The sequence below is a fragment of the Rhinopithecus bieti genome, unplaced genomic scaffold, assembly GCF_001698545.2.
Source record: "Rhinopithecus bieti isolate Rb0 unplaced genomic scaffold, ASM169854v2 scaffold_8226, whole genome shotgun sequence".
Classification (NCBI taxonomy): domain Eukaryota; kingdom Metazoa; phylum Chordata; class Mammalia; order Primates; family Cercopithecidae; genus Rhinopithecus; species Rhinopithecus bieti.
This window is the reverse complement of record NW_016805992.1, coordinates 1543789-1555269: the sequence shown is the minus strand read 5'-3', so window position 1 is coordinate 1555269 and position 11481 is coordinate 1543789. Positions and strand designations below refer to the sequence as shown.

General features: G+C 45.0%; 1 protein-coding gene across 2 annotated transcripts in view; it reads left to right on the top strand.

The window, feature by feature from the left end:
• Positions 1–11481, top strand: part of USP7 (ubiquitin specific peptidase 7) — a 46524-nt gene that overhangs the window by 7124 nt on the left and 27919 nt on the right. Inside the window, exons 2-6 of one of the 2 annotated variants that reach the window (XM_017874449.1) lie at positions 402–506; positions 1248–1422; positions 7821–8019; positions 10057–10195; positions 10909–10997. In XM_017874449.1, the coding sequence (XP_017729938.1) occupies positions 7934–8019; positions 10057–10195; positions 10909–10997 (314 nt within the window). In that variant the 5' untranslated portion in view covers positions 402–506; positions 1248–1422; positions 7821–7933. The remainder of the gene's footprint in view (positions 1–401; positions 507–1247; positions 1423–7820; positions 8020–10056; positions 10196–10908; positions 10998–11481) is intronic. The other variant, XM_017874448.1, reaches the window with a different exon arrangement.

The following is an 11481-nucleotide window of genomic DNA, read 5'->3' as shown; positions in this document are numbered from 1 at the left end:
TTTTTTGAGACGGAGTCTCACTCTGTTACCCAGGCTGGAGTGTAGTGGCCAGATCTCAGCTCACTGCAAGCTCCATCTCCCGGGTTCATGCCATTCTCCTGCCTCAGCCTCCCGAGTAGCTGGGACTACATGCGCTCGCCACCTCGCCCGGATAATTTTTTTTTGTATTTTAGTAGAGACGGAGTTTCACCGTGTTAACCAGGATGGTCTCGATCGCCTGACATCGTGATCTGCCTGCCTCGGCCTCCCAAAGTGCTGGAATTACAGGGTGTGAGCCACCGTGCCCAGTCACAATTGGAATTTATTAATGATTAGGCAATATCAAAAGTATGTTTATATTTTGCTTATTCCATTAAAGCCGTGAATGTGAAACCCATGGAATTTCTTTTTCTTCTTTAAAGCTGGAGATACAGATGACCCACCAAGAATTACTCAGAACCCTGTGATCAACGGGAATGTGGCCCTGAGTGATGGACATAACAACACGGAGGAGGACATGGAGGATGGTAAGTGCCTATCGTTCGCCTCCTCGCAGCGGGCCGAAACCTGTGAGAAAACAGATTCAGATCCATGTTTTTTCCTTGGGTACTTGTGAGCTTGAGCATAGCTAGTTTTCAGGAGGCTGTAACTGAGGAAAATCTTGTTTGGGTTTTGAGTTTCAAGATGGCCTACACCATTTCCAGGTAAGTAGAGTCTCCCTAGCCTAGGTGAGGAGGTGTAATGTAGGTTTAAATGTAATAGGTGGGTATTTACTCACGCCTGCAGGTCTCCAGCCACTGCTAGTATTGGGAACAACAAGCATGTTTTACTCTCCTTCCTGTTTGTTTGCAGCAGGATACGTGCAGACATTGGAACTTGGCTTTCCATTGCATTCTCATTGCAGGGTGTATGTCAGTTGATGATAGCTGAGAATCCCTCCCCACTCCTGTTAGGGATGAAATCAGATTCAAGCTTTGGCCTTCATTCTCCCTCACTGAGTTTTGGTCTATAGCTTCTCTGTGAGAAAGCACACTCATATGTATGTGCATGGACTTTTTTTGTGTGTAGGAGATGAGTTTTTTTCTTCCAAAACCATTCCTTCTTTAAATTTATCACATTAGTGACCTCAACATTTGTAAGGTCACACTTGTGAGTAGGGAGCAGCCATAATTGCAGTATGCAGCCCCTGGAGTCTTGAGTGTAATATGAAACCATGTTCTGTCAAAAAGCATGTCCATCAATCCTCATGAGGGTTGTGTCCTTCCCAGGGGAGTAACGGGGCAGTTGAAAGAAACCATCAGTCACGGGCTGCACCACCAGAAGGACTGCTGTTCAGACCTCCTGCCAAAAGTTCAGCCTCCATGAGAAACTGCAGCCGTAGTTGAGAGTTCTCTCACAGTGCGGTTTACCCCTGGCAGCTGGCTGAGGCAATATCTGAGGAAGGTAAAGAGGCGTGGTCTAAACCCGCTGCTTTGTTACCTGTGGAGTGCGCTTTCCACCGTAGACAAGGGCAATGGTGTGGGTGTGGTCTCGCTGGTTGTTGGGCTTTTGGAGGTTTTACTTCAGACATTAGAGATGCCGAAAGTGGTTTAGTGAGCGCATTTGGGAAGGCATGGCCAGGTCTGAGGCGCCAGGTGTGCGTTTGGAATCAATTCCAGCCACTTGTGGAGCAGTGACAGGCCCTGCCCTATCGAAGCATTCCCAGTCTAGTTCCCACAGAGCAATCTGTTCCAACATTTCCCTACTGTGTTTTGTTTTTTTTAGGGGGGAGGTCTTGGGAGGAGACATAGATACAGGGTGGAGCTTCTCAGCTTCTCATGGCATCTTGGATAATTCTTGGTTGTGGGAGGCTGTCCTGTGCATTCCAGGATGCCCATGGCCGCTGCCCCCCACTTGCAGTCATGACATGTCTCTAGACATTGACAAGTGTCTCCTGGGGATAATGACTTATGAGGACATAAGTATGGGTAAAAATCTCCTTCCTTTTGAGGTACATTTCACTAAATTAGTAGACAGTGGTGCCACACCGTAGGACCTAAAAGTGGAAATGCCCTTCTTGTGACCTCCTTGATGGAAAGAACGTATAATCCAAGAAGGTTGAGGACTCTTCAGTAGCACCTTTCCTTGGTTTGGAACTATGGTTGCCGTTGAAAGACCCAGCATGTAATATCTTTCTGATGGCAAAGTGCACGGGAGGGAGGTGGTCCTGACTGTGGGAGAAGAACTTGTAGCTGAGGGCAGCATTTTCCAGCTGCAGTATGAATTGTGCACCCCTCTTCTTCAGGGGATAAGTGTGTTGTGAAAAATGCACAGGATTGTAGGAAGTTATAGATGTACTTGGCTAAACAAGCTTCATTTACCATTGTATGTCTCAGGGTTGTCATATCAGAAGCAACATAAATTGCTTCTCCAAAAGTTTTTGTTAATGATGCCCCAAGACTCTGGACTTCAGAGCTCCCCTTTTTTTGAGTGTCCTGTTTACTTGAGTGTTGAGTGTCCATTTCAGACCTAGGACACACAATCTGGGAAGCATCTCAGAAGTTTTGTCTGTTGCCAAACTATCAGAGACTTGATTGATTTGCACAGAAGACTTCTTAGTAAGGGACATTTCCTGTGTAAGAAGCTAAGTAGCTATTGACATAGCCATGGGAGACCTGTATAGTTGAGGAAGAGAACTTACTTTAAAAACCTGTTAACATAGAATTGTGGGCAAGTATCTGGCCGGGCGCGGTGGCTCAAGCCTGTAATCCCAGCACTTGGAGGCGAGACGGGGATCACAAGGTCAGGAGATCGAGACCATGGTGAAACCCCGTCTCTACTAAAAATACAAAAAATTAGCCGGGCGCGTGGCGCGCCTGTAGTCCCCAGTCTACTGCAGAGGCTGAGGCAGAGAATGGCGTGAGCCCCGAGAGGCGGACTTGCAGTGAGCCGAGATCGCCGCCCACTGCACTCCAGCCTGGCGAAGAGCGAGACTCGTCTCAAAAAAAAAAAAAAAAAAAAAAAAAAAAAAAAAAGAATATGGGCAAGTAATCAGAATTATTTTTTACTATATCATACCGTTCTAATACTTTTAGTTCCCATTCACTGTTTTTCGTGAGATGTCCTAGGAAGTTATTTTATTTATCTTTATTTATTGGAGATAAAAGTCTTGCCTCTGTGCAACCCAGGCTGGAGTGCAGTGGTATGATCATCGCTTAACTGCAACTGCAGTCCCTGAGAGCTGGACGACAATGGTATATCCGCCATGTGTGACTTAATGTTGTAGTGACTGGATCTTCTGTGTTGCCAGGCTGGTCTAGAAACTCTGGGCCTCAAGCAGTTCTCCTTTCTTGGCCTCCCAGTGTGTTGGGGATTATGGGCATGAACCCATTGCACTGACCCAAGGAATTTTATTTATTTTATTTTGAGATAGGGTTCTTGCCTGTGTCGCCCAGGCTAGAGTGCAGGGTGAGATCTCAGCTCAGTGTAACCCTACCTCCTGGTTTTTGCGATTCTCTCTGCCTCAGCCTCGCCGAGTAGCTGGGATTACAGGCACATGCCACCACCTGGCTACTTTTTGTATTTTTAGTGTCGAACGGAGTTTCACCATGTTGGCCAGCTGGCTGGACTCCTGACCTCTGGGGTGGAATCCACCTGCTCGGCCTCCCCAAAGTGCTGGGACTACAATAGCGTTGCCCACCGGAGGAAGTTTTAGAGCAAATATGGCCTCTGAAGATCTTAGAATGGATCATAGATTTAGAATGTTGTTTCCTCCATGAGACTAATTTATGGGGATGACGAGGACTTGCAAGAACTTGCTATTAGAATGAAAGAAGTTAAATCAAAATGCACTGCATACACCACATTGGGCGAACAATTTCATACCAACCTTTCATTCAAATAAATCTGAAGTGTTGTGTTTTCTTAACGTACTTTTTTTTCTTTTTCCTTTCCTCGTCCCTTCCCCTCCTCCCCTCCCTCCCTTCCTTTCTTTTCTTTCTTTCTTTTCTTTCTTTTTGATGGAGTTACACTTGTTGCCCAGGCTGAAGTACAGTGGAGCGATCTCGGCTCACTGTATCCTCTGCCTCCTGGGTTTAAGCAATTCTCCTGCCTCAGCCTCCCAGGCAGCTGGGGCTACAGGCGCCTACCACCATGCCTGGCTAATTTTTTGTATTTTTAGTAGAGATGAGGTTTTACTGTGTTGGCCAGGCTGCTAGTCTCGAACTCCTGACCTCGTGATCCGCCCACCTCGACCTCCCAAAGTGTTGGGATTACAGACGTGAGCCACCACGCCCGGCCTACCTTTCTTTTTGCAACTGAAGCCTAGGCTGGTCCATTGGCCTTTGCCCTGGGAGGATAAAATTGATGTAACAAAGTGCACAGTGGGAACTTTGTGCTGTAGGTAATTGCTGCTGCCGCTGCTACAAGAGTCTCCAGGAACCAGATTGGAAGGTAGTGAGTTATCAAGGAGTCTGGTTGAGGATTTGTGGTGACAGCAGTTTACAGAAGCTTCTTGCGCTGTCATTTACAATAAAAAGAAGCAGTAATGAAATGATACTCTGCTAATGTTAGTGGCATCCAGGCAGATTGGAGTCTTTGTGCATGAAGCGCTAATTTTGCAGGGAATGTGGGTGTCCTTCCTAATCCCTAGTATACTTGGAAGTTGCAAAAAATAGTACATAAGATCCAGTATACTGTTAAGTGTTTTCTTGGGTGAAGATCTCCATCGCTCAGTCTCATGTAATTCCTCGTAGGAGGACAATCTGGCCGGCCGTATCTGTGAAAGCTGGTTTCCAAGTCCACTTCTCCTTTTTATTGGACTTTTTTTGGAGACAGAGTTTTTTGCTCTTGTTGCCCAGGCTGGAGTGCAATGGCATGATCTCAGCTCACTGCAACCTCCACCTCCCAGGTTCAAGCGATTCTCCTGCCTCAGCCTCCCAAGTACCTGGGATTACAGGTGCACACCACCACACTTGGCTAATTTTTGTGTTTTTAGTAGAGGTGGGGTTTTGCCATGCTGGGGCAGGCTGGTCTCAAACTCCTGATCTCAGGTGATCCGCCTGCCTCGGCCTCCCAAAGTGCTGGGATTACAGGCGTGGGCCACCGTGCCCTGCTGACCTTTTTTTTTTTTTTGAAATGGAGTCTCGCTCTGTTGCCCAGGCTGGAGTGCAGTGGTGCAATCTCGACTCAGTGCAAGCTCCGCCTCCCAGGTTCACGCCACTCTCCTGCCTCAGCCTCCCAAGCAGCTGGGATGCCCTCCACCAAGCCTGGCTAATTTTTTTTTTTTTTTTTTTTTTTTTTTTTTTTGTATTTTTAGTAGAGACGGAGTTTCACTGTGTTAGCCAGGATGGTCTTGATCTCCTGACCTCGTGATCTGCCCGCCTCGGCCTCCCAAAGTGCTGGGATTACAGGCGTGAGCCACCGTGCCCAGCCAGACCTTTTGTTTTTTAGTAAAAGTTTTACATTATTCTATTAGTATGAAGAGTTTTCAGGAAGTGAGGTGAAATTTTAATACACCTGAAGTGTCATCTAAACTTCATGCCTAGCAGATTTGATAAGTCTGTTCTAAGAAATGTGCCTCGAGTGTGAGGCTGAAATAGAGTGTACAGTGCACTGTGAACTATCTACTGTGTGTTAGGACAGTGCCACGCTCGGGGGCACAGAGACAGATGCGTGGTGGCCTCTGTGGGGCTGGGCAGCAGGTGGATCAAGTGCACACTTCAATTCTGAGTCTCACCATTGTTTGGGTCTTTTTAATATTTAAGGAATATCTCGGGAAATTTAATGTATAGGGCAAAAGTTCAAAAAGCATTTGTAATATGTATTGATTTGGGATACATAAAATCAAACCCTGTAAGGAGCTGAATTATATAAAATAGATGAGTTAGAAGAGAGGCATAACCTTGTTTCTTTCAGCTTTTTAGGTCCTGCAGTGATTTTCCATTTGGTTGCTTCTGTGCATTCTGTATACATGGGCTTCGTAAAGCGGGCAAGCTAGTAGTCTCATTTTGTGGAGACCTGCGTTTTGTGAGTGTTATGGTAACTTCCAGGAGTGATAATTTAAAAACCAGAATCAGGGTCACTGTGCGTAGTGTCTTGACAAATCTTGCATATTAAAATTCTCTTTTGTCACTTTGTAAAACTGCCTCGGCGGACTTCCATTTCCTCACTTAAAATGTAGGAATTGACATTTGTCTCTTGTCTACCTTGCAGAACTTAACTCCTGATCAACTGTGAATTGCATGATCCTAAAAACACATGGCAAAATTCGTTCCACCACGCCATTCTAGACAGTATCTTAAACAAGTTTCTTGCCTTTTAGTAGACTTCTGTCCCTCAAAGGGATTAGGGTAATACCACTTAAAGAGGCTTAAATAAATAATTCTCTTGGACAAGACGCACCTCTTTCAGCTGCTCTTCCTTTCAAAGTGCCTGTGCTGTAAACAACTTAGCAGGGTTATGTGGAATAAAAAAGTTTGGCATGAAGAGTGTCTCAAAGAAGGTAGAAGTGCTTACCATCACACATGCTTTTGATATTTCAATTCTACCCTCCCAGGAGGACTGATGGACATGTTTTCTTAAGACCAAACTCAGTCATCAACTTCAAGCAAATTCTGTTCCCCGAGAAGTGGCTGATGCTGAGAACTCAGTTGTTAGTGAACTTTGGAATCTGAAGGGTTGTTGGATGCTGTGGTGACTGCCTTCAGGGGCCTGAAGATGAAGGATGGGAGGATGTTTTTATGCGCTCTTTACCCAAGCCTACAAGTCTCATTTTGTGCCTTAGGAGCCGGGTGGTCAGGGATGTCAAAATAGCACCTGATTCTAAGCCGCAAACAGCCTTCCAGGCACTGCGTATAGAGCGTGGCCCTCGGTGTGGCCCTGCATCTCCCGCCAGTCCGTGAGCTGTGTGCAGGCTATAATGAGATAGGTACAGAAAGTGAAAGGAAGCGTTTAGAAGGTGGTGTAGCATGTTGACCTTGTTGTGGCAATTTCATTATGCTTTATAAAAGTATTGGTCAATAACACATTGGTGTGGGTGCAGGAGGACTGTGCCTTCACAGGAGTCGTTTGAGAAGCAGTGAGATGCTGCAGGGTTTGTCAAAGGTGATTGACCGATGACCACATGCAAATGAAAGATTGAAATTTAAATGGAGACCTTCATTTGGACCTCTGCTAAGGGGCACTGTGTTGGCAGAAAGTCTTGTTATCATTGAACAATTTATACTGCTTATGTAGGAAAAGGTACCAGTTTCTTTAAAAAAAAAAAAAAAAAAAATTCCCCTAGGGTGTCCAGGCTAGTATTTTACAAAATTGTGAACTAATGAAGTTAACTTTATTATGAAGCTACTGTTGTAGGCATTGTCTTGCCTCTGAGCAGTGCTGAGCTTCCAGGGGGATGGCTGTTTCCCTGGCTCTCAAGTCCTGCCTGTGTGTTCTGTGCTCTCTAAAGTCAGCCCAAGTCCCATGTTGTGGTCTTTCCCCCCAGAAGTCCTGTGCTTGAACAGATGTGAGCCATGTCGTTCCTTCTCTCCAAAGTCTCTCCACTCACGGGGTGCCCGGGGTCCTTGGGAATTCAGCTTTAGTAAAGTAGACATTGTTCTCATGTGGAACTCAGTCTGACAGGGATGGCAAGTGTATGGTTAGCACTCTGAGTTTTGGACTCCATAAGGAAGAATTAATCCATTCAGAAACTGTATGTCATCTCAGTCTTAGGCTTTTAATAAATTGGAAGCAATTTTTTCGAACCGTTAGATTTTAGCAGTTAAATCAAGATGTATAGAATAGTTTACTCCATGTTGATAAATGCTAGTGCTTTTGGTCAGTGCACAGGCTCTGTGGCTGATGATATGTTTTTTTTGCAGACACCAGTTGGCGCTCTGAGGCAACCTTTCAGTTCACTGTGGAGCGCTTCAGCAGACTGAGTGAGTCGGTCCTTAGCCCTCCGTGTTTTGTGCGAAATCTGCCATGGAAGATTATGGTGATGCCACGCTTTTATCCAGACAGACCACACCAAAAAAGCGTAGGATTCTTTCTCCAGTGCAATGCTGAATCTGATTCCACGTAAGACAGTTTAAATGATGCAACTACAAACCCCCACATAGTTGTATTACATTACTGGAAGCCAAATTCGATCAACCTAATGCAATTATATCTTATTTGCTGCCTCTACATAGTCTTTTGATTTTAAATTAGATTAAATATGTCTTTCTCTTTAAAACCCACTGGTTTATGTATAATACCCAAGCTAGAAAAGTGTATTTTGTCTTGTAAGTAAAAAAACTAAAAATAGTTTGTTAGAATCTGCCAGCCCATGGAATCAGGGCCTGCCAGGATTAGCTGACCATAGAGCCACCAGGCTTAATTCTTACTCTGCCTGAGCAGAAAATGGCAGCTGTCAGAGCCAGACATCCCTTCCATTGTGTGATAACTAATTTGTGTGGGTTGTTCAGAAAGTACAAGTAAAACATACTTTGTGAAGGATTTATGCAACTTGGCCCTCTGACTTGAGGAACATTTAAACATTCATGAATATTACGAAATGTCCAAACATTGAGAAATCTTAATGGTCCTTCTATTTAGATGAATTAGAAAATTAATTCACCTTTTATCAAAAACCCAGTTGATTCTGGGAGTGCGGACCACTGTCTGCATCGGAGCCGGGGGAGGCTCCTGACTTGGACTGCACCTGTCCTAGTCTCCCTGTGACCCTTTGGAACCCTCAGTAACATGTTCCCAGAGTGAACTGGCTCTAGCTGTTCTGTCAGCTCCCCCAGGGAGTAAAATTTATGGAGTCTCACTCTGTTTGCCAGGCTGGAGTGCAGTGGCCTGATCTTGGCTCGCTGCAACCTCCATCTCCCAGGTTCAAGCGATTCTCCTGCCTTGGCCTTCCTAGTAGCTGGGACTACAGGCATGTGCCAGCACACCCAGCTAATTTTATGTTTTTAGTAGAGATGGGATTTCACCATGTTGACTAGGCTGGTCTTGAACTCCTGACCTCAGGTGATCTGCCTGCCTTGGCCTCCCAAAGTGCTGGGATTACAGGTGTGAGCCACCGTGCCCGGCCGCACTTTCATTTTCTTTAATGTTTAAGTAAGAAGTGCCAAGGTAATTTTATGATGCAGCCAGGGCGTTTGGATGGTTTAAAAAGTGTTCCTCTTCTGTTCACATTATGATGTGATCTGATGAGTATTTGGGCTAGGTTTGTTTCAGTCTGATGGACAACTTTAGCCCGAAGAACACTTTGGAAAAACAGTGAATGGTCCATACCCAGTGTCAGCGTCCTGAGCAAGCAGGAAGTGCTGCGGGAACAGCACTGTCCTACCCTTGTCCTGAAGAGTCAAACCGTTTCAGGGTTCAGTTGTAGCGTTGATTTATAAGGCCCCACTTTAATCGCAAACCTTAACTTTCTGTGGCTTAAGGGCTGTTAGTATGGTTTTTGAACCTGGATTTGGAGACCCTTTTGTGGTTCACCCCACAGTTGACTGCATACAGTAGTTCTCTTTAGTTGTAATTTGTGCCTCGTCAGTGAATTCCTCGATGCCAGGGCAGGACAGCAAGCTCTAAGGCCACAGAGCTCCCTGGTGCTGGTTTTGGGGCTGGTTTTTCCCCAGCGTGTGCTGGAGGGCATCCTAGGAGAGCCTGAGAGGCATAACACTGAAGGGCTGCAGGAGCAGGAGCGACGCTGAGAGGTGACCCCTATATCCGCAGTAGAAGCAGAGGTTTACATCCACCCATCTATTCTTCTTGGTTCTTTCCTAATAACTATTACCTGACCAAAAGGTTGTAGTTTTGTACAGAATCCATAACTGGTATTGAAAGTTCAAAATTGTATAGATACAATTAAAATTTGTTTCAACTTCTGAGGAATTAAAAAATGAAACCATGAGTGAAATCCCTACAGAATACACTGAGGGAGCCCCAAACACCCTTTTTTCTATTGAAGGTAAAAATGCCTCCGTCCTACCTTTAACCCCAACCGGAAAGGAGAGAGCAACAAAAACATAAGTGGGAATTTTGGTGTGCTATGTTTACTGTCTGTAAAAATGTGTAGCATCTGGTGAATATGTCAACTAAGGCTCAGATTATTCTTTTAAACAGGTCCTGGTCTTGCCATGCGCAAGCAGTGCTGAAGATAATAAATTACAGAGATGATGAAAAGTCGTTCAGTCGTCGTATTAGTCATTTGTTCTTCCATAAAGAAAATGATTGGGGATTTTCCAATTTTATGGCCTGGAGTGTAAGTAACGGTGTATGTAGTCTGAACAATCGGTGCATTACTGCTTGTTGTTCCCTTACCTTTTTGATTTTTCAAGTCCTTTATTCATTTTAGAGCTAGATTTTTGCTTTCTGAATTGAACAGGTGTCTTTGAAAACATGTTTTCTCCAGTTTCCTATTCTAGGTTTTAGTAGCTTTTCTGGATTCACGTCTCACCTTTTAGTCAGTCATTCAAAGGGAGTTCCCAGTGGGCTAAATTTCCTTTAAAAGACATAATGCTGTTTGAGGCCCTTTCATGATTCAGGCATAGTACTGAGTGGTTCCACGTGACTCCAGTAACTTCATTCAGTTCATTTTGGCTTTTTTGCAGAGGTGGTAGCCGGTGGAACAATCTTAGGAATGTTCCTTCTTACTCTGCTAAGTCACTTGTCATTGCCTTCTCCAGCCCCTCCCCTCGCCTGCTTAGAGGAGCACAGATTTCTCCTGTCCATGCTGTGGCTCTGAGCCCCTGGGTACCTCTGGGATACCTCTGAGGTGCCAAGCATTTGCTGTGTGTGTTGTGAGACCACTGTTAAAAGCAAATTGAAACAGTCTAAAATTAGCAACAAAGTTGGGATATATGTTTAAAAAAGTATTTTAATCTCTATTAAGTACAGGGCACTAATGTAATTTATCTCTTGGGAATACAGTGTGTGTTCTTATTCAAGCTGGATATTCTTATTTATATTTTATAGGAAGTGACCGATCCTGAGAAAGGATTTATAGATGATGACAAAGTTACCTTTGAAGTCTTTGTACAGGCGGATGCTCCCCATGGAGTTGCGTAAGTTTTTCTTTAATTGGGTGCTGTTAAAAATGTCTTTTGTGCTGCAGTGAAAGAAGCTCTGGCATGCATGTAACAGAGATGCACATATTTAATCAGTAAGCGTCCTCTCTGCGCTTGCTCTGTGGCACACACAGTCATGCCTGCTTGCCACTCTTTTAATGGATTGATTGAGCAGTTCTACATGTTAGACCCTTGGAACATAATTGTATAATAACCAGTACATAAATACCCAGAGCAGAGGTGCTCTGTTTTTACTTTGATGAGGGCAGGGAGGAAGTCCTCTCCCAGTGTGAGGAAGGGGGGATTGGGGGAAGAGGCGAGCATCACCAACAACTAACATGGTGAGCGAGGAGGAAAGAGGCATGACCAGGCCGTTAGATGTACTTTAGCGTTTCAAAGGCTGTGAACTAACCCCTGGAGTGGCAGGGTGGGTGAATGGTACTGCACAGTAGGTGTCTCCTCCAGCACTGGTCCCGCTTGG